The sequence below is a fragment of the Stegostoma tigrinum genome, chromosome 6 (genome assembly GCF_030684315.1).
Source record: "Stegostoma tigrinum isolate sSteTig4 chromosome 6, sSteTig4.hap1, whole genome shotgun sequence".
Classification (NCBI taxonomy): Eukaryota; Metazoa; Chordata; class Chondrichthyes; order Orectolobiformes; family Stegostomatidae; genus Stegostoma; species Stegostoma tigrinum.
This window is the reverse complement of record NC_081359.1, coordinates 2523244-2548503: the sequence shown is the minus strand read 5'-3', so window position 1 is coordinate 2548503 and position 25260 is coordinate 2523244. Positions and strand designations below refer to the sequence as shown.

Below are 25260 nucleotides of genomic sequence, written 5' to 3'. Positions count from 1 at the left end.
GGTGAGAGGAAGAACAGGTTAGGTAGGCAGAAACAGATTGGACTGGTTTTGGGATGCAGTGGGTGGAGGGGACGAACTGGGCTGGTTTTGGGATGCGGTGGGGGAAGGGGAGATTTTGAAGCTGGTGGAGTCCACATTGATACCATTGGGCCGCAGGGTTCCCAAGTGGAATATGCGTTGCTGTTCCTGCAACCTTCGGGTGGCATCACTGTGGCACTGCAGGAGGCCCATGATGGACATGTCATCTAAAGAATGGGAGGGGGAGTAGAAATGGTTTGCGACTGGGAGGCGCAGTTGTTTATTGCGAACTGAGCGGAGGTGTTCTGCAAAGCGGTCGCCAAGCCTCCGCTTGGTTTCCCCAATGTAGAGGAGGCCACACTGGGTACAGTGGATGCAGTATACCACATTGGCAGATGTGCAGGTGAACCTCTGCTTAATATGGAAAGTCATCTTGGGGCCTGGGATAGGGGTGAGGGAGGAGGTGTGGGGGCAAGTGTAGCATTTCCTGCGGTTGCAGGGGAAGGTGCTGGGTGTGGTGGGGTTGGAGGGCAGTGTGGAGCGAACAAGGGAGTCACGGAGAGAGTGGTCTCTCCGGAAAGCAGACAAGGGTGGCGATGGAAAAATGTCTTGGGTGGTGGGGTCGGATTGTAGATGGCGGAAGTGTCGGACGATGATGCGTTGTATCCGGAGATTGGTGGGGTGGTACGTGAGGACGAGGGGGATCCTCGTAGGGCGGGTGTGGGGTGTGAGGGATGTGTTGCGGGAAATGCGGGAGACGTGGTCGAGGGCGTTCTCGATCACTGTGGAGGGAAAGTTGCGGTCCTTAAAGAACTTGGACATCTGGGACGTGTGGGAGTGGAATGCCTCATCGTGGGAGCAGAAGCGGCGGAGGCGGAGGAATTGGGAATAGGGGATGGAATTTTTGCAGGAGGGTGGGTGGGAGGAGGTGTATTCTAGGTAGCTGTGGGAGTCGGTGGGCTTGAAATGGACATCAGTTACAAGCTGGTTGCCTGAGATGGAGACTGAGAGGTCCAGGAAGGTGAGGGATGTGCTGGAGATGGGCCAGGTGAACTGAAGGTTGGGGTGGAAGGTGTTGGTGAAGTGGATGAACTGTTCGAGCTCCTCTGGGGAGCAAGAGGCGGCGCCGATACAGTCATCAATGTACCGGAGGAAGAGGTGGGGTTTGGGGCCTGTGTAGATGCGGAAGAGGGACTGTTCCATGTGAGGTCAGATTGGGTTGTGGTGCCGTACCTGTTCTTGATGCAGTGTTGAGAGTTGGGCCTGCGATCCCGCCCTCTGGGAGGCTGTCCGCTCGCTGCTGGAGGAGGAGGAACCTTGCTGTTCTGGAAGATGGCGGCGCCTGACGGTTGGAACGCCGTGCACATTCCACGGCCGGGCTCGTGCTGTAGCGTGGCCGCGCCGCCTGCGTGCCGTTGGCCACACACAGGTACCGCAGCGGCACGAGCTTCCCGCTCACACTGCTAACGGTCACATACACTGTGTCTGTCTTTCTCGCTCACTCATACTGCTAGGCCCAAGTATTTCACATTAACTCGGAAAGCTATGATCGGTTTACTGCAATGAGGAAAGTTGGAACCGTCTTAGTTCCCCGCGTGTGCCAGCTACGTTACTCAAAAAGCAGAAAGTGCTGCAAAAGCTCGGTAGAGAGAGGAAAACCGTTAACGTTTAGAGTCCAGGTGTTTCTTCGAAACCCCGAAGTTTGACTCTCGCTCGTTTTATTAATTCATTTTCTTTCAGTATGTAATATATTCTGCTGTCACCGTTTCTTTCCCAGCCTCCCTCAATGGCTCCAGTTTTGGTTTAATCATTGTGTTTTACATACACGTGCGCAGCTTTATGGAAAAGAACGCTGGAAATGTTCGGCAAATCTGCGATCGCTTATGGAGAGAGAAATAGTTATTAAATGATGTTTGATGGTGACAACATTGTCTTCTGCCCTGCATAGTGAGCTAGAAGAATTTTTGTGGGGTGTGGGAATTTGCTGGCACTGTTGTAGCATGCGTTCAGTTCTGGTCTCCCTGCTGTACGAAGGATGTTGTGAAACTATCAGGGTTGGAGGGTTTGAGCTACTGGGAGAAGTGGGCTGGGGGCTGTTTACCCTGGATCATTGGAGGCTGAAGGAGTGACCTTACAGAGGTTTATAAAACCATGAGGGGCACGGATAGGGTAAATAGACAGGTCTTTTCCCCAGGGTAGGGGAGACCAAAACTAGGGGGCACCGACTTGAGATGACAGGGAAGAGACTTAAAAGGGACCTAAGGGGTAACTTTTTCACGCAGAGGGTGGTGTGTGTGGAATGAGCTGCCAGAGGAAGTGTTGGAGGCTGGTACAATTAATATTTAAAAGGCATCTGAATGGGTATATGAATTGGAAGGGTTTAGAGGGATATGGGCAAAATCCTGACAAACGGTACTGGATTATTTTAGGATTTTTTTTGGCGCGGGTGAGTTGGATTGAAGGGTCTGTTTCCATGCTGTACAGCTGTATGAGTCTTATGTTTAACATAGATGCCATTACAATTCACTACAAATAACTGGATAACTTATTTAAATTTCCCCACAATTCAAACTGAAATTGGCATCTAATTTTTAACCTCCCTGTAGGTTTTATGAAGTTACTGGATTTCATGTTGATTCCTATTTCAACTTGCTGTTACAAATTAGGACTGATAATCAAGTACCTTTTTTGTGACCTGCACAAGGACGTAATGTCTCTGGTCTAGGAAGGGAGCATTTGAAATTGGAATTACTTTCATACAGATTGTAAACTGCTTTAGACATTTTTAAAATTTGAAGTTTTGTTTATTTCTTCCTCATCTCTCTAGTAAACAACTTTCATTTCAACTATGCGTGATAATGGGAACTGCAGATGCTGGAGAATCCAAGATAAAATGTGAGGCTGGATGAACACAGCAGGCCCAGCAGCATCTCAGGAGCACAAAAGCTGACGTTTTGGGCCTAGACCCTTCATCAGAGGGTGAAGGGTCTAGGCCCAAAACGTCAGCTTTTGTGCTCCTGAGATGCTGCTGGGCTTGCTGTGTTCATCCAGCCTCACATTTTATTATCTTTCATTTCAACTAATTTCCCTTTACCGAATTTTATTCTAAGGTATGGTGGTAGTTGGTCAGGCAACATCTGTAAGTTTTCTATAGATGCTATCTGGTCTGAGTATTTGCAGGATTTCTTGTTTTTAATTTGATGTCAGCATGTGTATTTTATATTACTGTTTTTCCTACTGTCATTTGTGTTTGTCTCAGATATGTTGGCTGAATTGCTACCACAGTCCTCTCTGAGGAATGCCTGTGGTTCAAGATTTTGAACACAAACAAGGCCTGTGCTTCAAATGAAATACTGAATATGTTGGCTTAAACATGATGACGTTATGGATGTGAGTTTGCTCGCTGAGCTGGAAGGTTAGTTTTCAGACGTTTCGTCACCATTCTAGGTAACATCATCAGTGAGCCTCCGACGAAGCGCTGGTGTTATGTCCCGCTTTCTATTTATCTGGTTAGGTTTCCTTAACCAGATAAATAGAAAGCGGGACATAACACCAGCGCTTAGTCGGAGGCTCACTGATGATGTTACCTAGATTAGTGACGAAACGTCTGAAAACGAACCTTCCAGCTCAGCGAGCAAACTCACATCCAGAACCTCAACCTGAGCTACAAATCTTCTCCAAATGATGACATTATTTTCAGAGGAAGTCTGGAAAGCATCATATGTCCTGGGCAATATTTATCTTTCAGTTCAAGAATGACAACTTATATTTTTATAGCACCTTTTAACATGGTACAAGACCCCAAGGTGCTAAGCAAATAACAATAAGATACAATTTAACATGGTATCCAAAAAGAAATATTAGATCAGATCACCAAAAAATGATTTTAATGAGCACACAGAGGCAGAAACATGACCATAAGTGGTGAAGGAATTAAAATCTTTGTGCGTGTTAAGTCAGGGTTGGAGAAATGTAGGGTTGTTAGTGTGTTGTGATGCTGGAACAGATTAGAGGTAAAGAGGGCCAAGGCCATGGAGGAGACATTTGAATTCCAGGTATTTCTGGACTAGGATCCAGATGGCAGATCTAGATGGTATGAAGTTAAATACAGTGGATGCCCACAGACAATTGAAGATTCAAGCGCATAGGCCTTTAAAACACCACAAACAGTTATAATAAATAATAAGAAAGCTAATGGAACACTGGCCTTTATATCTAGAGGACTGGAATATAAGGATGCCAAAGTTATACTGCAGCTACACAGAACTCTGATTATACTCCACTTCATGTACTGGGTAACATCTGGGAAGGATATGTTGGCAGGAGGGAGTATAATGTAGGTTTGCCAGAATAATATCTGGACTTTATGGGTTAAGTTATGAGAGATTATACAGATTAGCTCTGTTTTTTCTGGAAGGTTAAGAAAAGATCTGATCAAAGCCTTCAAGATTTTGAAGTTGGGTCAACAGGCTGAGGAGTGGCAGATGGAGTTTAATTTGGATAAATGTGAAGAGTTACATTCTGGTAATACAAACAAGGACAAGACTTACACAATAAATGGGAGACCCTAGGTGGTAGTGTGGAACAGAGAGATTGAGGGGTTCAGGTACGTAATTCTTTGAAATTTGTGTCCAGACTGGGTCATTTAAGAAGGTGTTTAGCATACTTGCTTCCATTGCTCTGCCCTTTGAGATAGGAGTTGGGAAGTCAGAATACAGGGTTAACAGAAAGATTCTTGACAGTGTGGAGGGGCAGAGGGATCTTGGGGGTTCATGCTCACAGTTCCCTGAGAGCTGCCACCCAGGTGGATAGAGTTGTTAAGAAGGTGTATGGTGTGTTAGCTTTCATTAATAGAGGGATTGAGTTCAAGAGTCGTGAAGTTATGCTCCAGCTATACGAAAGCCTGGTTTAGCCACATCCGGACTATTGTGTCCATATGTGGTCACGACATTACAGGAAAGATGTGGAAGCGTTAGAAAAGGTGCAGAGGAGATTTACCAGGATGTTGTCTGGAATGGAGGGAAGGTCTTATGAGGAAAGGTTGAGAGAGCTAGGGCTTTTCTCTTTAGAATGACAAAGGATAAGAGGTGACTTGATAGAGGTGTACAAAATGATCAGAGGTATAGATAGAGTAGACAGCCAGAGACTTTTTCCTAGGGTGGAGGTCGCTTTTATGAGGGGACATAGTTTTAAAGTGAAAGGAGGTAGATATTGGGGAGACATCAGAGGTAGGTTCTTTACTCAGAGTGGTAGGGGTGTGGAATGCATTACTGGAGAGGGTAGTGGAGTCTGCCTCAGGGGCATTTAAGCAGCAATTAGATAGGCATATGGATGATAGTTTAAGGTAGAGGTGGAAGTTAGATAGACCCTAGGTTTAGGGTAAAAGTTTGGCACAACATCGTGGGCCAAAGAACAGTGCAGCACAGTACAGGCCCTATGTTCTATGTCTGTGTTCTAAGTCATGATGATGACGTACAAGACATTGAGGTTTCCTCTGCATTATTGTGCAGTTCTGGTCACCCTGTTATAGGAAGCATATTATGCTGGGGAGAGTTCAGAAAAGATTTACCAAGAAGTTACTGAGAATGGATAGTTTGAGTTATAAGGAGAGGCTGGGACTTTGTTCACTGGAGCATGGGTAGTTGAGGGTTAACCTTAGAGGTTTATAAAATTATCTTGGGCATAGGTAAATGGAATAGCAAGAGTCTTTTTCCCTAGGGTGGAGAGTTCAAAACTAAGAGGGCATATTTTTAAGGTAAGAGGAGAAAGATTTTAGAAAGGACATGAGAGGCAACTTTTTTTTAACCTAGTGGTTCATTTGTGGAATGAACTGCAGTAGAAAGTGGTGGATGCCGGTACAGGTACAACATTTAACAGACATTTTGATAAGTTCATTAATTGGAAATGTTTGGAGAGATATGGGCCAAGCACACGCAAGTGGGACTAATTTAGTTTGGGACCATGGTTAGAGTCGACTGGTTGGACCAAAGGGTCTGTTTCCATGCTGACATGCCTGTTAACAGGAAAAGACAGTTTCTTTATCCATCCTATTTCTCCTAGTTGGGGATTCTATAGAGCTGGAGGGCATAGTCTGAGAATTTTGGGCTAGATTGTTCAGGGGTGAGGTTAGCGAGTAATTCTACGCACAGGGTGTTAGGTGTCATCAAAGGCAGTGGATGTTAGATTAGTTAATTTTAAATCTGAGAGACTTATTGAGCCAAAGTATTAATGGTTATGGGCCAAAGGCAGGTATATAGAGTTAGGGCATAGATCAAGCATGATGTCATTGAAAGGCTGAATGGGCTCAAGGGGCTGAATGGCCTACTCCTGTTCCTATCTCTAAACCTCAGTAACTAAAACAGCTTCAGTATTGTAGGTGGCCTGCAGAAAATTTCTATTAACAATAGTGTAGGTAATATAGCATACGCATATAGCATTTGCAATGCAGACAAAACTCTTGGCATGAGTTTTTCTGACTGTCCCTTGGGAAAGAAAGCTGCAGGTTGATGCTTTAGATAGCTATGTCCAAGAAAGCATTCCTTATATTTCCTTAAGGATCTCAAATTTTGAGAATTTGTGGAAAGTCTTGAAATGAAGGGTAAATGACTGTTTAATGTCCTATGGATGCTATGGGGTGTTTGGTGTTCAGCAATTTTCTGCATTTAGTTGACAGAATATTTTTGTAGTAAAACCGTTCCATAATCTGTCTTGGAGAAAGTCCTTTTTTGAGTTTAATACCTATTAGAATGGAGTGTTTTATTTAACTGAAAGTTGTCTTTTTGGGTTGATTCTTTGGATTGGAATCAAATATTTAAAAATGTTTGACTAGCACCTAAATGGTTCAGGCAAATATAACTGACAGAATTTCCCTTTTTATTTTAGATGGATACGTACAAGATCTTGCAGCAGCCTGTGAAAATACCTTAAAAGCGCTAAGAAGTAAACTTTTTACAATAGAACTTGATATCCTGGGTTCTCTGTTGTATGTTTTCCATAACCGATTACGTCAGCACAAACCTTACCTTGCATTGAAACAGGTTAGTATGCCAATCCAAATATTTGTGTTGACAGTCAATCTTTGGGCTTTAATAAAATCAATTTTACTTGTGGTATTGAGTGCTTATTTATTAGCATTATGAAACTAATTGCCCATGGTGTGGATATGAAGGGAAGCAATGAAACAGTCTACAAAGTTATTCTCGGAAATGATGCAAATCTGTTGTCATTAATGTATTGATTCCCATCCAACTATAAATTACATTATCACTGCCCATTTTAAAGTGATTTATTACTTATTAATATTTTTAGGTTGAACAATGTGTGAAGCGTTTGCACAATATGCAGCTTGAAGGTACAATTCAAGATCTGATCAAGTTGTGTCCAAGGTAATTTGTGAAGCAAAGATGAAAAAGCTTATGTTATTCTGCAACTTTAGATATGTATGATAGAGTGAGAAAACAAAAAAAAGCGCAAGAAAGCCAGCTAGCTTGACATCAGTTGTCAGGGAAATGTTGAAATCTATTACAGGAGTCTTAACAATGCATCTGGAAATTGTAATATGTTTGAACAGCTATAGTTTTATGAAAGGCAACTTGCTTGTACAAGCTATTCAAGTCTTTTTGAGGATGTCACATAGGATAGACACAGTGTATTTGAATTGCCCAAAGACAATTTAGAAGATTTCACAGAAAAAGTTAAGATACAAGATGAGGGTTTGTGGACTGAGGGTATGTATTAGTAAGGATGAAGAATTAGTGGGCATGCAGCAGAGTGGAAAAATAAATGAGGCAGTTTCAAGCTGACAGCTGTAACTACTTGGAGGGCAGCAAAGAACATTACTGGTTTCTTATCAAAGATTAATTGCTTAGAAAAAGAGACAAATGTGTTCAAGTTAGCTTTCAATATAAAGCTGTTTCTAAAAGTAGCTGTGAGGTTAATGGAGGAGCACAGACAGGCTAAGAGTGGGCAACAAGATGGAAAGTGGAATGTGGTATGTCAATCACTTCAGCCATAATAATAGAAAAGCAGAATATTTTTGAAAAGACTTGAAACATGAAACTTGTAAATGTTGATTCCCAGAGATACTTGAGTGTAAAGTCATAGTCATTCAGCATGGAAACAGACCCTTTGGTCCAAATAGTCCATTTTGATTATGTTGCCAAATTAAACTAGCCACACATGCTTGCATTTGGCCCAGATCCCTCCAAACATTTACATTTCATGTACTTGTCCAAATGTCTTTTACATGTTGTAACTGTACCTGCATCAGTCACTTTCTCTGGCAGTTCATTCCACACACAAACAACTCTCTCTGCAAAATGTTGCCCCCCCACCCATGTCATTTTTCAATCTTTTTCCTCTGACCTTTAAAGTATGCCCCCTAGATTTGAACTCCTCTCCTTCCCAGTTCAGGTGAAACCCATCCCTCTTGAACAGGTTTTCTCTACTCTGGAAGAGATCCCGATGATCCAAGAATCTGAATCCCTGCACATTGCGCCACCACCTCTTCAGCCATCAATTTTATTTTTCTGCCCTATCCTTCTTTCCCTCATTTGAACTTGGCACTGGGAGTAAACCAGAGATTACTATTTTTGAGGTAGACAAACAGTAGGATGGAAGAACACAGCAACCCAGGCAGCATCTGGAGGAAAGTAGCAGTCAACATTTTGGGTATTACCCTTCTTCAGGACTACTTTTTGAGGTTCTGTTTTTTTTAACCTTTTATTTCCACACTACAAAGGATTAACCCTTTCCCTCATTATGTTGTTATCACCAATATGTACCACAACTTGTATGCTTGTACATGAACATAGTGTTAGCATGCAGATGGAATTGTTGGCCTTCATTGCAAGGGTATAGAATATAACAATAAAGAAATCTTGCTATTATTGTATAGGGCTTTGGTAAGACCCTAGATGGTGGATTGTGCAGTTTTTAGTGTCTTATCTAAGGGGGAATATACTTATCTTGGAGGCAGTACAACAAAGTTTCATTCATTTGGTTCTGAGATTAGATAAAAGGGTTGTTCTGAGATGAGAAGCTGAGTAAATTGGCCTAGACTTGAATTTAGAGGTGATTTCATTGAAACAGATTCCAAAGAATTCTCTTGGTGGGGGAAAATATTAAAGCTGTTTCCTCTGACTGGGGAAATATGAAACAAAGGGTCACAGTCTTGTGCTGAATCATGCGGAATTGATGAGAAATTTGCTCATACAGACTTGATTCTTTGGAGTTCTCTAATCCAAAGGGATTCATTATCCTTCATTATATTGAAAGTTGGTGGATATATTTTGAGTCTTGAAGCATCAAGGGATCTAGTGGACAAGGCAGAAGATCAACAGATCATGAACGTATTGAAAGTTGAGCAGGCTGAATGCATAGTTTGTTTACTCCTTCTATTACTTATGAATTTTGTCTTGTGACTTTGATCTTCTCTAAAAATATGACAGAATGCCTGAGATGCAAAATACTAAGACAAAATATATCCCCAGCCAACCAGTCCTCGAGTGGATGTCGTTGAAAGTGCTAGGGGGCTGTAAGTTGATGCTGCGTCTGATGGAAATGTGCTCCAAAGCATTTCTGTATCCTTTAAATGTAGTTACATTGTACTGTGTACATTTTCATAATGAATCTCAATCTGAAATTTGCTGAGGTATTAATAGGATCGGTATTTGTAAAGTATCTTCATACTGTAATCTTTAGTACTAGAGTTGCCTGAAATTTGAGTTGCCTGAAATTTTCTAAGATAGGTAAGAGTGATATGTAGAACACCAGACCTTGATGTTGGGAATGGCATTAAACAGAAAATCAGAGATGCATGTGGTGAAGGAACTTCTGTAGCTATGGGTTTCTTTAGCCTGCATGTCGATTGAACGAATCAGTCATGATACCAAAAAGGAGGAATTCTTAGAGTGTAGACAAGATGATTTTCTGGACCAATATGTTGAGCAACCAATTAAAAAACAGCCATCTTAGACTGGGTATTATACATTGCGTAAAGAATAATTGGTAATGTGATGTTGAGAGATGCCCTTGTGAATGAATAACCATAATATGATTGAAATCTTTCTCAAGGTGGAGTGTGAGGTAATCGATTCTGAGATTAGGATCCTGAACCCTAATGAGAGAAGTGATGATGGTTTGAAACTGGGTTAGCAATGATAGATTGTGAAATATTACTGAAAGAAACGATAGCTGATGGTCAATGACAAACATTCAAGGAGCGACTGAATGAAATGCAAAAATAATTTATTCCTGTCTAGCACAAGAGTGCAATGAGAACAGTGGCCAAACCATCGCTTACAAGGAAGATTAGTACGAGATGCAAAAAAGACCTACAAATTGACATGAAAAATGGTTCAGAAGTCAGTAAAAGAGAACTAAGAGATTGATTTAAGAAGGGAAAAATAAAGTATGAAAGTAAGCTTGTGGGGAAATTAATAACTGTAAAACTTTTTATACCTATGTAAAGACAAGCAGTTTGGTGAAAACCAATTAAGTCCCTCACAATCAAAAATGGAAATGGATAAAGGGGAACAAAAATGGCTAACAAACTAAATTCTTACTTTCCTACTGCCTTCACAATGGAGGACATGGATAGCATATCAGAAACAATAGGGAACAAAGGGTTTAGTGTGAGGGAGAAACTGAAGCACATCTGTATTAATAAAAAAATGGGATAGCAAGGTGTAGAGCTGGATGAACACAGCAGGTCAAGCAGCATTGTAGGACCAGGAAAGTTGACGTTTCGTGCCCAAACCCCCCTTCAGAAATGGCGGAGGGGAACGGGGTTCTGAAATAAATAGGGAGAGAGGGGAAGGCAGATAGGAGAGGATAGGTAGAGAGGAGACAGACCGGTCAGAGGCGGGGATGGAGCCAGTAAAGGTGAGTGTAGGTGGGGAGGTAGGGAGGAGATAGGTCAGTCCAGGAAGGATGGACAGGTCATTGGGGTGGGAGGAGGTTAGTAAGTAGGAGGTGGGGGTGGGGCTTGAGGTGGGAGAAGGAGATAGGTGGGAGGAAGGACAGGTTAGGGAGGCGGGGATGAGCTGGGCTGGTTTTGGAATGCTAGAGGGTGAGGGGAGATTTTGAAGCTTGTGAAGTCCACATTGATACCATTTGGCTGCAGGGTTCCCAAGTGGAATATGAGTTGCTGTTCCTGCAACCTTCGGGTAGCAGCGTTGTGGCACTGCAGGATGCCCAGGATGGACATCTACTTGATGTAGAAAGTCTTCTTGGGGCCAGGATGGGGGTGAGTGGGGGGAGGTGTAGGGGCAAGTGTAGCACTTCCTGCAGTTGCAGGGAAAAGTGGTGGGCCTGGGTCTCTAGAATACTACTCCTCCCACCCCCTTCCTGCAAAAATGCCATCCCCTATTCCCAATTCCTTTGCATCTGCTCCCAGGATGAGGCATTCCACTCCTGTACATCTCCGATGTCCTTGTTTCTCGAGGACCGCAATATCCCCCCCCCCCCCCCCCCCCCCCCCCCCCCACTCAGTGGTCGAGAACGCCCTCGACCATGTCTCCTGCATTTCTAGCAACTCATCCCTCACACCCCCTCCCCACAATACAACCCAAAACAGAATTCCCCTCACGTACCACCCCACCAACCTCCGGATCCAGCGCATCATCCTCCGACACTTCCGTCATGTGCAATCCGACCCCACCACCAAAGACATTTTCCCTCCCCACCCTTATCTGCTTTCCAGAGGGACCACTCTCTCCGTGACTCCCTTGCCCGTTCCACACTCCCCTCCACCCCCACCACACCCGGCACTTTTCCTTGCAACCACAGCAAGTGCTAAACCTGCCCCTATAGCTTACCCCCATCCCAGGCCCCAAGCAGACTTTCCACATCAAGCAGATGATCACCTGCTTATCTGCTAATGTGGTATACTGCATCTGCTGTACCCGTTGTGGCCTCCTCTAGATCAGGGAAACCAAGCAGAGCTTTGGCATTTTGCAGAACACCTATGCTCGATTTGCCTGAGCAACTGCACCTCCCAGTCACGAACCATTTCAACTCCCCCTCCCATTTCTGCAAACGACATGCCCATCCTGGGCCTCTTGCAGTGCCATAGCGATGCTACTCGAAGCTTGCAGGAACAACAACTCATATTCCGCTTGGGAACCCTGCAGCCAAATTGTATCAATGTGGACTTCATAAGCTTCAAAATCTCCCCTCCCCCTACCCCTTCCCAAAAACCAGCCTACCTCGTCCCCGCCTCCCTAACCTGTCCTTCCTCCCACCCCCATCGCCTACCTACTAATCTCATCCCGCCCCCTTGACCTGTCCATCATCCCCAGACTGACCTATCTCCTCCCTGCCTCCCCACCTACACTGACCTTTACTGGCTCCATCCCTACCTCTTTGGCCAGTCTGTCTCCTCTCCATTTATCCTCTCCTCTATCCATCTTCTTTCTGCCTCCCCTTCTCTCCCTATTTATTTCAGAACCCTGTTCCACTCCCCCATTACTGAAGAAGGATCTAGGCCAGAAACATCAGCTTTTCTGCTCCTCTGATGCTGTTTGACCTGCTGTGTTCATCCAGCTCTACATAATGTTAGCTCAGATTCTCCAGCATCTGCAATTCGTACTATCTCTAATAAAGAAGTGATTTTGGAGAAATTGATGGGATGAAAGCTAATAAATCCCCAGGGCCTCATAACCTACATCCCAAATTGCTTAAGGAAGTGGTCATCCTCCAGCAATCGGGCACAAATCCTACAGATTGAAGGGTAGCGAATGTAACCCCACTATTTAAAAAATTTTGTAGAGACTAAACAGGGAATTATAGACCAGGAAGTCTGATGTCGGTAGTAGAAAGATGCTAGAGTCCATTATCAAGGATTTTATAACTTTTTTTAAATAGTTGGAGCAGGCAATTCAGCATGGATTTACAAAAGGAAAATCATTCCTGACAAATCCATTCATCCTTCAAGGATGTAACTGGTAGAATAGATTGGGGGAACCAGTGGATGTCATTTATTTGGACTTTGACAAAGTCCCACATAAGAGAGTAATCTGTAAAATTAAAGTGGGTGGAATTGAGGCAATGTATGAAGATGGATAAAAATTCGTTGGTAGACTGGAAACAGGAGGAATAGATGGATCTTTTTCTGAATGGCAGGCAGTAAGTCATGATGTACTGCAGAGATCAGTACTAGGACCCGGCTATTCACAAAATATGTTAATGACTTAGATGAGGGAATTAAATGTTATCTCAAAATTTGCTGGTTACAAAGCTGGATGAAAGGGTGAACTGTGAGGAGGAAGCAGAGATGCTTCAGTGTAAATGTAAGGCATTGTTATTTCAAAGGCTGTAAATTGAGAGGGCAGACTATTTGAGACCTGGGTGTCCTTGTGCACCAGTCACTCAAAGTAAGTATGCAGGTGCAATAGGCAGTAAAGAAGGCAAACTGAATGTTGGCCTTCATAGCAAGAAAACTCAAGTACAGGAACAAGGATGTCTTGCTGCAGTTATACGGGGCAAAGATGAGACCACACCTGGAACATTGTGTGCAGTTTTGGCCTCCTTATGTGAGGAAGGGTTTTCTTGCTATAGAGAGAGTATGGTGAAGGTTTACCAAGTTGATTCCTGGGATAACAGAACTGGTGCCTGAGGAGCAGTTCTATCAGTTAGGATTGTATTCAGTGAAATCTACAAAATTCTGAATGGTCTAGACAAATGCAGAAAGGATGCTTCCACTGGTGGGGGAGTTGAGGACGTTGTTTCAGGATAATGGGTAGCCCTTTTAGGACTGAAATGAACAGAAATTTCTTCACCCAGAAGGTGGTAGGTGTGTGGAATTCGCTACCACAAAGTGGTTCAGGCCAAAGCATTGTGTTGTCAAACAGGAGGTAGATATAGCTCTTGTGGCTAAACATATCAAAGACAGGATTAGGGTATTGAGTTCAATGATCAGCATGATCGTGTTGAATGGTGGAGCAGGCTCAAAGGGTCGAATGGCCTATTTCTGCTACTGTCTTCTATGTTTCTGTGTTAGATATCCACATGTAATTTAGCAGTAGAAAATGAGTAAATTAGTAGAGGACATTTGATCACATGACGTGTACAGTGGAAATCATACAACTTGTGCTAATTACTCTTTCTTTTTGATTGAACAAATTTTGTTTCACAATCTAGTTTGTATTATATGCAACCAAAATTGATAGTTGCTCTGAAATGGATGCTGAGGCATCTGTATTGCATAGTTTTTTGCGATGGCTTATTTTTAATACCTTTTCAAATCAAATGGCTGAAATTGTGGAAGACATTATTTAGTCAATGATAGCTTAAGCTTACATTATTTGAAATATTTAGACAAATGTTCTGCTAGTATTCTTTTAAATGTGTTTTTTAATCACCGCCAGGCATTGTAGATATGTACAGTATAACGGTGGCTGAAAGAACTTTTGATGAGGACCTGTCTACTGAGGTGGTATGGGCTGAGGTCAGAAACAGGAGAGGAGAGATAACACTGCTGGGAGTTTTTTATAGGCTTCCACAAAGTTCCAGGGATATGGAGGAAAGGATTGGCAAAACTATTCTGGGCAGGAGTGAAAGGAACAGGGTGGTCATTATGGGAGATTTTAACTTCCCTAATATTGACTGGAAATGATATAACTCTAGCACGTCGGATGGATCAGTTTTTGTCCAATGTGTGCAAGAGGGTTTCCTGACACAGCATGTCGAAGGGCGACAAGAGGGGAGGCCACACTGGATCTGGTATTTGGTAATGAACCAGGCCAGGTGTTTGATTTAGTGGTATGTGAGCACTTTGAAGATAGTGACCATAATTTGATTATGTTTACTTTAGCGATGGAAAGGGATAGTAACATACCACAGGGCAAGAGTTATAGATGAGGGAAGGGCAATTATAATGTGATTAGGCAAGACTTAGGAGGCATAGAGTGTGTTAGCAAAATGCAGGGGATGGGGATATTCGAAATTTGGAGTTGGTTTAAGGAACAGATATTGTGTGTCCTTGATAGGTATGTCCCTGTCAGGCAGGGAGGAAGTGATAAGGTAAGGGAGTCGTGGTTTACGAAAGAAATTGTATCTCTTGTTAAGCGGAAGAGGGAGGCTTATGTGACGATGAGAAGAGATGGTTTAGATGAGGCGATGGAGTGTTACAGATTAGCTAGGAAGGATTTAAAGAGAGAGTTAAGAGCAAGGAGGGGACATGAGCAGACGTTAGCAGGTAGAATAAAGTAGAACCCTAAAGCTTTCTATAGGTATGTGAGGAATAAGAGGATGACTAGGGTAGGAATAGGTCCAGTCAAAGACAGACGTGGGAAGTTGTGTGTGGACCCTGTGGAGATCGGAGAGGTGCTAAATGATTATTTCTCATCTGTTTTCACTGAGGAACAGGAGAATATTGTAGAGGAGATGACTGAGTTACGGGCTACTAGAATTGAAAGGATGAAGGTGAGTAAGGAGGTGGTGTTATCAATTCTAGAAGGTGTGAAGGTAGAAAAATCCCCTGGGCCAGATGGGGTTTTTCTGAGGATTCTCTGGGAATCTAGGGAGGGGGTGGCGGAGCCTTTGACCTTGATCTTTAAGCCCTCATTGTCTACAGGTTTAGTACCAGAGGACTGGAGGATTGCAAATGTTGTGCCCTTGGTCAAGAAGGGCAGTAGGGATGACCCAGGTAATTATAGACCTGTGAGCCTTACGTCTGTTGTAGGAAAAGTTTTGGAAAGGATAATAAGAGAGAGGATTTATAATCATCTAGCAAGCAACAACTTTATTGGAGATAATCAACATGGATTCGTCAAGGGCAGGTCATGTCTCACAAACCTCATTGAGTTTTTTGAGAAGGTGACAAATCATGTGGATGAGGGAAGGGCAGTTGACGTGGTGTACATGAACTTCAGTAAAATTTTTGATAACGTTCCGCATGGTACGCTATTGGAGAAAAAACAGAGACACGGGATGAGGGAGATTTAGCAGTTTGGATAAGAAACTGGCTTTCTGTAAGAAGGCAATGAGTGGTGGGTGATGGAAAATATTCAGCCCGGAGCCAGGTCACGAGTGGTGTGCTTCAAGGATCTGTTTTGGGACCACTGCTGTTTGTCATTTTTTTTATAAATGACTTGGACGCAGGCATAGGTGGATGAGTTAGTAAGTTTACAGATGACACTAAAGTCAGTGGAGTGGTGGACAGTGTGGAAGAATGTTGCAGGGAGACATGGATAACCTGCAGAATTGGGCTGAAAGGTGGCAAATGGAGTTCAGTATGGATAAATGTGCGGTGATTCACTTTGGGAAGAATAATAGGAGCGCAGAGTACAGGGTCAATGGAAGGATTCTTGGTAGTGTGGATGTGCAGAGGGATCTTGGTGTCCGTGTACATAGATCCCTGAAAGTTGCCACCCAGGTTGATAGTGCTGTTAAGAAGGCTTACGGTGTGTTAGGTTTTATTGGTAGAAGGATTGAGTTCCGGAACCGTGATGTCATGCTGCAACTGTACAAAACGCTAGTGCGGCCTCATTTGGAATATTGTGTGCAGTTCTGGTCGCCCCATTATAGGAAGGATGTGGAAGCATTGGAAAAGGTGCAGAGGAGATTTACCAGGATGTTGCCTGGTCTGGAGCGCAGGCCCTATTGACGGAAAGCTGAGGGACTTGGGTCTGTTCTCATTGGAGAAAAGGAGGCTAAGAGGGGATCTAATAGAGACATACAAGATGATCAGAGGATTAGATAGGGTGGACAGTGAGAGTCTTTTTTTCCGAGCATGATGACTTCAGCTTGTACAAGGGGGCATGGCCACAAATTGAGGGGTGATAGATTGAAGACAGATGTCAGAGGCAGGTTCTTTACTCAGAGAGTGGTAAGGGCATGGAACGTCCTGCCTACCAATGTATTTAACTTAGCCACATTAGGGGCATTTAAACAGTCCTTGGATAAGCATATGGGTGATGATGGGATAGTGTAGGGGGAGGGGCTTCGATTTAGTTCACAGGTCGGTGAAACATCGAGGGCTGAAGGGCCTGTTCTGTGCTGTATTGTTCTGTGTACAATATTTTTAACCACCGCCTGTGTTCCAACAAAGCATTATGCTTAATTGCAAATAGTTATGTTGGTGTTTCAGCATCTCTCTGCTTCTCAAAGCCCTCACTGCACCTCATGTCAGCATCCTTGCATTTAAGTGAGATGGACAGTAAATGCAATAATCTCACATGGTTTAATTTTGCTCATGGCTGAAGAGACCACGTTTGGGTCTTGAATGCATTAATACTTAAGTCTGAGTGTTCTTTTAATTTCCTAAGCAGTTAAATTTTGTTGCAGAAAATTGCTTTTTGTTTACATTCTCTCAATGATTGAACAGTGACTGGTTATAATTCCTTAGAAAAAAATTCTCAATCCATTTTTACTGAGATGAAAAGCCAAAGAAGAGAGATTATGAAGGGCGATTTATGCAAGGGGCTATCAGCAGATGTCGGCATTGTTGCCAGTGTTCAGTTAGAAGGAAGAGAAAATAAAGGTTCGGGGTCAAGTGAAGGATGAAGCAAAATGTGTGGTATGAATTTAAATCACAAAGTGAAAATTACAACTATAAGACATTAAATGCTATCTAGTTCATAAATAATATTAAATTTGTGTGGCTTAGGGAATTGATAGCAGAGCTTTTGAGCAGATATTCATGGAGCATGAGACACTGGCTAGATGGAGAATAGAATGATTGATGTGAGATGGCAAAGCTTAAATTAGGGCTTTAATGTAGATTGGCTGAGATAGAGAAGGAGTTGAATGACAATGAGTAGTTTTTGAGAAAATATTGGCTTAGAAGCAATATTCCATCTTTAGTTGTGCAGAAACAGGAAACTTTCCATAAACGATGCACACAAGTTAGCTCCCTGATGCTTCAAATGCTCAACAGCGTAGAAAACTTTAAAAGGGTGTTTTTGAATGAAACAACTGCGCACTGCAAAAATGAGGTTCTGTTGATCAGAAGCAGTGGTTAAAAACCATCTCAAACAGCCTGGGATAGTAAGTCCTTGGGGTATAAAATTTATGAACAAGATCAAAAATATTGGCTTAGTTCTCTAGAATTTGAAGTTTGTCCAAGTGTGGTTGCTGGATAAGCAGTTTGACAGTACCAGTTAGATGTCATGAGTTGTACATGTGGAAGACTCCATGCCTGCCAGTGCAGTAGAGTGGAGGTCTCTGATGGAAATCTCCATTGCTGAAATGAAATGGTTTGGGAAATTTCTTTATGGAATGCTTCTGACTTGATTTGCTGATAGAAGAAGCCTTTTGAAATAACTTATCCAACATGTTTATCTTTGAAAAGCCACCATTTAATTGATTAAAGATGGCATCCATTTCAGTTTTCGTCTGATGCTTATTAGAAATATTCTGGTCTGTTGGATTTCCTTAATTCTAAAACATGGTAGTTTGACTATTCAATATCTTCGTTGTAAAGAATTTATAGTCCTGAATGTGGTAGTTACAGGATTGCTCAGCAGACTGTGGTAAGTTTTTAAAAAATAGCCTGTTGAAGCCATTTTTGCGATAATTTTTAGAAAAATAGCTAAAATTTCACATTTTTTTTTCTTTCAGGGTCCTGTTTAGAAGTATTTTCTTAAGCCTTGAACTTGTATATGATAAACTATTCTTGTTACTGAATGAGGTAACTAAAATTCAAGATATGTCCTATGTGAAGGAGTTTTCTTTCCCTGTTAGTATCAGGCAATGGCTTGGTCTTTCCTACTGCAAATTCACACAAATGAAGCTGCCAAGTCTTTCATCTCAGATGGGTGGAATGCCTTCAGATAATTGTGGCTTACTTGATAAATTATTCTCTGAGACTGAACCTTTATTATTGGAGGATGATCATCCTCCAATGTCAAAAGGAAATAAAACGACTGATACCGTCACCTGTAAAACAGATCAGATTCTAGATTTTGGACTGCCTGAGCAAGATCATCATGAAATTGGTGAGTGCTTGTGCGATGTATATTGCAGTAAATTTATTCTTTTGATTTGCCATAAAATAGTTAATCGTCTAAGCTGTACAATTTTCCTACAATGAGATGCAGTAAAATTTGTATGCTTTCTACATGTTAATGTTTCAAATCTATGAACTGTTTTGAAATAAAATACATTTTGAAATAAAATACATTTTGAAATAAAATACATTTTATTTCATCGAAGAAACTGGAATTCCATTGGGATTTGAAATTAAGTCTCTGAAAGTTCAAGCCAGTGACAATTCTGAGGTCAGTATGTTTTTAAAACTCCTATTAATCCATTACTTCCACTATGCCCTCACTGTCCTCTGTCTCGGTGTCTCACTTTTGCTCTCTTCAGATGTTGAGTATTTCCATTTGGCTTACCAGCATATGTAGTGTTCTGCTTTTAGTACTGTAAATAAAAATATATCTCACTATTAATCTACATTCCTTTTAAAACTAGTTTTGTTTTTTCTTGAATATCCAGAAGTTTCTAAGGGACTTTAAGTGCAGAAAATTGCAGAAAACTAAGCAATTATTTCCTTTGGATGAGTTTGTGAGGAGGATTGGTGCAACACAGACTTTCAGTGCATTGTGTCGGGAGCTCCAGACAATATTCCACTGGTTTCGACACCAGAAACTGAAACTTGAATCCTGCTATTTAGGAAATCAGTTTTTTCGATGTCGCAGACTTAGAATGGTGGAATCTCATGGGTACAGGTATGTGAATTAAATAGGGGGGACTTAGTTCGAAGCAAATAAAGTCTTACTGATCATAATGGTGTAAGGGTGCATGGGAGGCAGGGAGAGGCAGTGTGTGCGTCTGCCTGCACGCGTGCTGTCTCCCGCCCATACACAGGTTTATAAACCTGTAGGGTGAATTTGTATTTGCAGATACATTCTCTTTTGTTCAAAAAGCAAACAACTTGTACTCAGTCCGTCAATGCAGCACTGGAAATGAAACCAGTCTGACTCCAAGTTAAAACACAGGCAGATTCTAAACAAGGCCTCACACTTAAAATGCATTGTCACCTCTGGTATATTGATAAAGCCTTTAGTCATCTCAGGGCAGTGACTTGAAAGAAATTCCAGGTTTTGCATATTAATCAATTGAAATCTGCATCTCCTTTCTAACTGATTAAAGATTTAACAGCCTATTTAGATTTGTTCAATACATTTACATCAGTCCTATGACCCTTTGATCTTTTCCTTATAAATTCTGTGTCTGATGCCACCTCTCTGACTGACACCTGAAGGAGGAGTGAGGCTCAGAAAACTTGTGTATTCAAATAAACCTGTTGGACTATAAACTCTGTGATGAAGGGTCTAGGCCTGAAACATCAGCTTTTGTGCTCCTGAGATGCTGCTTGGCCTGCTGTGTTCATCCAGCTCCACACTTGGTTATCTTGGACTATAACCTGATGTTGTGTGATTTTTGCCATTGTCCACCCCAGTTCAACACCGGCACCTCCACAATGTAAACTAATCAATATATCCTTCTCTTCAGCAACTATGTAACTGGTCATCAAGTGCTTTTGCAACATCCTGTGATTTGAGAAAAGCACTGTATGAATGCAAGTTCTTTCTTGAAAATTTGTTTATTGGATCAAATAGAATTAGGTTGGTGTTTAGTAGCCGACTACCGACTGCTTGTTGTCAGGTGATGTGTGACATAGTTATGCTTACTTAGCGTTGAGCTGTCAACAAACCCAACACACAAACACCATCTTCAGGAGGAGAAAGGAAATAACTGAAAAAAGACTAAAATCATTTCAGAAAATCAACAGAGCTTCGAGAGCTAAAATGCATTTTTTTTGTATTTGCATAATCTCAGCATCTAATTTATTGCATTTAATATCTTGTGCTAGTTAAAAAGAATTAGACTTTTCATCTCATTGCTAAATCATGTGGATTATTAACTGTTTGAAATCTTTTTCTTTTTAAAATATAGTTTTCCAAAGAAGATCTATTTGATCAAACTGTCCGTCTGCAGATATCTCATTAAAATGTCTCAAGGAAAATTGCACAAAGGTAAAATATTTAAATATTGGAAAAACTCAGTGACCCATCTCGACAACAGTAAGATGAGATGGTCAAAACTGTACAGGAGAAAGAGTTCGCTTAAGAAACGGAAGGAAGAAACAAAAGAAGAAAGCAAAACGACATTTAAAACAATTCCACATTTTGCATTTGATACACAGACTGCCATAAAGAAACAGTGTGTTACTGGAGATTTGCACACTAAACTTGGAAACGGTGAATGGAATCAGAATTTCAAAACACTTGCACTCCCTTTGGGTTCTTTGAGAGGAGGAAGTTCTGCAATTGTGCCACATATGGATGATGATATTGATGCCATTTTTGCATCAATTGGTATATAGTTTTTCCTTTTGAAATTTAAAAATTGCTGCAAGTGCAAGATTTGACATTGTAAGGTAACTGGAAGCAAACTAAATGTGTATTTCTCTTTTTCATAGTTTTGGAAATAGAATGCTTAATACTTATGTTGCATTTTTGACTCTTTAATTTGAAGAACTTTACCAGAAAGCTGATTTTAATAAACGGAGGGAGCAAAGACGTGACTCTTGGGTGAGGTTGCACAAACAGCCTTTATCCCCTTCAGGTTTTCAGCTTTGCATTTATCACCTGAAGTTTTGCAGATACTGTTATAAGTTTTACTCATCTGTTACATTTTCAAAAGTTGGGTGTTATCCCTGAAAACACCACCTCTCCTGATTTTAAAATCTAATTTAGTTTAAAATTCAGCTTCAGTTTCCAAAATCACCTTTTTTATGATTGTTGTATTCTTATTGATTATGTTTGCAAGAATGTTGCCATTTTTTCATTGCTATTATCAAAATAGTATTCTGGCACACAGTGTATCATAACTCAGCTCTTCCATGCACAGTCAACTCCAATTTAAATTGATTTTATTACTTTGCAGTATTACATTTTTGTAACGTCATGAGGCTGAGTAACAAAAAGCAGGATTGTAATCATATCTCCTAGGTAAATGTTCAGTTTCAAAGTGTACAAACTGTTTTGACATCGTTAAAATTAACCTTGACAACATAGTTTTGTTTCAGTACTGGTCTAAAGTTAGATAAGTGCCTTGTACTTCCTTCATGTCAGAAGTGGGGAGCTTACATTTTCTTGCTACATGCTGTCAAATCAGTAGCTGTTTGCCTCAAAGCACTTTTATTTCCTTCATCATTTGGTCCAACATGCAGAAATTACAGTGCAAGAAATGATCATGTAATGGCATTATAGGGCATTGTTTTCATAATTTATCAAATTTTTGCATATTTATTATAAGTTTTCATATCTGTGTGTGATTTTTGAAAATACATATAAAAAGTAGCAGGCAGTTAGAATCACCTGCTGCTATCTGGTAAAGTATTGCCGACGAGACTGCATTTGTCTTCATAACTATAATGAATGATTCTCGAACATGTTTTTTGGCAGTGTCCTGCAGAATCATATCTAGTGTCTTAAAACACATGGGCACACGCACGTGCACACACACACGCACAGATATCTGTACAGGTGGCAGACACTATTCTTCACTGGTCTTTTCCCTATCATCTGCTTTTCTTTCTGTTTCAAGCTCACTCTCAGTTTTATTTGATTGACTTTTTTCTGACTCTTACGCTGTTATACTAATGCTCTGAAAATAATGGAAGTGCTCAGACATGACTGGGAATGGCAATAGTTTAGGAATTAGGACCCTTTTGCTGCATTGAATTGTTTGGGTCACACCACAGTTTGAGAACTACTGCTTTTGGTGGTGGAGGTAGGGAAGGGCGGGGTGGGGGGGTGCGCGGTAATTCCACCTCTATTCTTCCCTCTTGCATGCAAGATTAGAAACGGAAGTTGCACAAAACAGGACATTTTGTGAATAACCGATGATTAGTGTGTGCAGGTTTTGTTTTAAGTTCTTTTCGAAAATAAAACGCTGCCATTAACATTGATAAAGGTAAATCCCAAATGGCCTCGACAATAAGAACATGTTCAACGACGATCAAAATCTTCATAGGTTGGTACTTGTGTCCAAGACACCATTTGATACCTTCTCTTCCGTTGAGCGCCCTCCTTTCAAAATGCCATTTTGGCACTTCTCTTTCAAATGGGAAGTGTCGTTTGATAAAACATCACCTGGTAATTTCTCATCTGCGTGAAATCCTCCATTTGTAAAAGCATTAGCTGTGTTAGCTTTCTCCTCATCATTTACACACTCTGAAGAATCATCCGTGGTGCTTTTGGCATATCGTTTGTACAGTTGATAAACTGAGTAATACACAAAAATTAGATGTTTATATTTACTGAAATTATAGCGAGTTTTGAGAAGATTTGTAGCTCAGGTTGAGGTTATGGATGTGAGATTGCTCGCTGAGCTGGAAGGTTAGTTTTCAGACGTTTCGTCACCATTCTAGGTGACATCATCAGTGAGCCTCCGACGAAGCGCTGGTGTTATGTCCCGCTTTCTATTTATCTGTTTGGGTTTCCTTGGGTTGGTGATGTCATTTCCTGCGTTAGTGATGTTATTTCCTGTTCTTTTTCTCAGGGGATGGTAGCTTGATTTGGAGCCAATGCGTTTGTTGATGGAGTTCCGGTTGGAATGCCATGCTTCTAGGAATTCTCGTGCGTGTCTGTTTGGCTTGTCCTGGGATGGATGTGTTGTCCCATTCAAAGTGGTGTCCTTCCTCATCTGTTTGTAAGGATACGAGTGATAGTGGGTCATGTCGTTTTGTGGCTAGTTGATGTTCATGTATCTTGGTGGCTAGCTTTCTGCCTGTTTGTCCAATGTAGTGTTTGTAACAGTCAACTGTGACAAACACTACATTGGACAAACAGGCAGAAAGCTAGCCACCAGGATACATGAATATCAACTAGCCACAAAACGACATGACCCACTATCACTCGTATCCTTACAGACAGATGAGGAAGGACACCACTTTGAATGGGACAACACATCCATCCCAGGACAAGCCAAACAGACACGCACGAGAATTCCTAGAAGCATGGCATTCCAACCGGAACTCCATCAACAAACGCATTGGCTCCAAATCAAGCTACCATCCCCTGAGAAAAAGAACAGGAAATGACATCACCAACCCAAGGAAACCCAAACAGATAAATAGAAAGCGGGACATAACACCAGCGCTTCGTCGGAGGCTCACTGATGATGTCACCTAGAATGGTGACGAAACGTCTGAAAACTAACCTTCCAGCTCATCTAGCAATCTCACATCCAGAACTAAAATTATAAGTATTGGCAGATAATAGTTTGGCATTTATGTAGTGCATTTAGCATAAACAAATGGCCAACAGATTTCACACGTGGACAAGAATAGACACCAAATTACTTGAGCAGAAACCAAATATTTACTTGATGACTGGGTTTTAGGAGGGTTTAATGAAGGAGGGGAGGCAGAGAGATTTGTATTTGGGTGTGTCACAGTGTAGAGCAAAAAGGCCTGAAGGCATAGCAGATGCTGTGAATGAAATGATGGATAGAAAAGAGATTGGACCTGAGATAATGGTAAACTTTTAGGGAGACACCAGGGCAGGGAACCTGGAACCAATAGGTGGCAAGGGACTGGAGGCTAATTGCTCCTCATGGAAATTGTCATGAAATGTAGCAGAAGTATGATGATCAGGCAGTATACGAGAAGGCTCAATGTCTGCCTAGATAGTCTCTTTGGATAAGACAAAAGCAGGGGTAATGTCTATCCATTCAAACATAGGACCCAATGTTAAAGGGGTCAGGAATGGAGAGGCGCTTTCACGTGCTAGAATTCTTGCTGCTTCAACTGCTATTTGCCTGGTGAATTAAATACTAGGATGAACTTTGTGTCTGAATATTCTAAATGCAAATGTGGCAGAGTCCACCAGAATGTTCAAGCAGAATAGAGGAGCCCTGGGAGCTTATTGGCATTTATTCAGATCAGCCTTTCTAGAAAGTAGGCTGATCATCTTCAGCGTTTACATTTTGTGGGGTGAATCTGCCAGAGGTTATGCCCTGTCCACACCTCTAATGTATGACAAAGACACGTCAATATTGGTGAAAATGCCCACCAAACGTTACCTTTAGGTGGGAGATAGTAAGAACTGCAGATGCTGGAGTCAGAGATAACAGTCTGGAGTTGGAGGAACACAGCAGGCCAGGCAGCATCAGAGGAGCAGGAAAGTTGATGTTTTGGGTTGGGACCCTTCTTTGGGATCCCGACCTGAAATGTCAGGTTTCTTTTGGTTGATCTTGAATGCTCTAGTCAAGTTAGAAACG

The 25260-nt window shown here is 41.7% G+C and overlaps 2 protein-coding genes across 3 annotated transcripts in view; one reads left to right on the top strand and one right to left on the bottom strand.

Moving 5' to 3' along the window:
- Nucleotides 1-1209: 1209 nt before the first annotated feature.
- nepro (nucleolus and neural progenitor protein) lies at nt 1210-22758 on the top strand. 2 transcript variants are annotated; one of them, XM_048532780.2, is made up of 9 exons: nt 1210-1447; nt 6901-7055; nt 7327-7403; nt 9468-9599; nt 18417-18494; nt 18583-18959; nt 19177-19241; nt 19462-19694; nt 20926-22758. In XM_048532780.2, exons 1-9 carry the CDS (start codon nt 1351-1353, stop codon nt 21353-21355), a joined length of 1644 nt encoding a protein of 547 aa, XP_048388737.1. In that variant the 5' UTR covers nt 1210-1350; the 3' UTR covers nt 21356-22758. The 2 variants fall into 2 exon arrangements, with proteins under 2 accessions (XP_048388737.1, XP_059502390.1); XM_059646407.1 differs by lacking the exon at nt 1210-1447 and adding an exon at nt 1465-1697.
- slc10a2 (solute carrier family 10 member 2) overlaps nt 21639-25260 on the bottom strand; it is a 32376-nt gene continuing 28754 nt past the window's right edge. The window contains exon 7 of the mRNA XM_048532783.2: nt 21639-23261. Within this exon, the coding sequence (XP_048388740.1) occupies nt 23005-23261 (257 nt within the window). The 3' untranslated portion in view covers nt 21639-23004. The remainder of the gene's footprint in view (nt 23262-25260) is intronic.

What these genes read in the sequence shown, in the direction of transcription:
- nepro (XM_048532780.2), top strand. Translation starts at nt 1,351, where the DNA reads ATGGCGGCGCCTGACGGTTGGAACGCCGTGCACATTCCACGGCCGGGC. An exon ending in ATGTGCTCCAAAGCATTTCT is followed by an intron (nt 9,600 to 18,416) that starts GTATCCTTTAAA and finishes AAAACATGGTAG; the next exon opens with TTTGACTATTCAATATCTTC. An exon ending in GGATTGCTCAGCAGACTGTG is followed by an intron (nt 18,495 to 18,582) that starts GTAAGTTTTTAA and finishes TTTTTCTTTCAG; the next exon opens with GGTCCTGTTTAGAAGTATTT.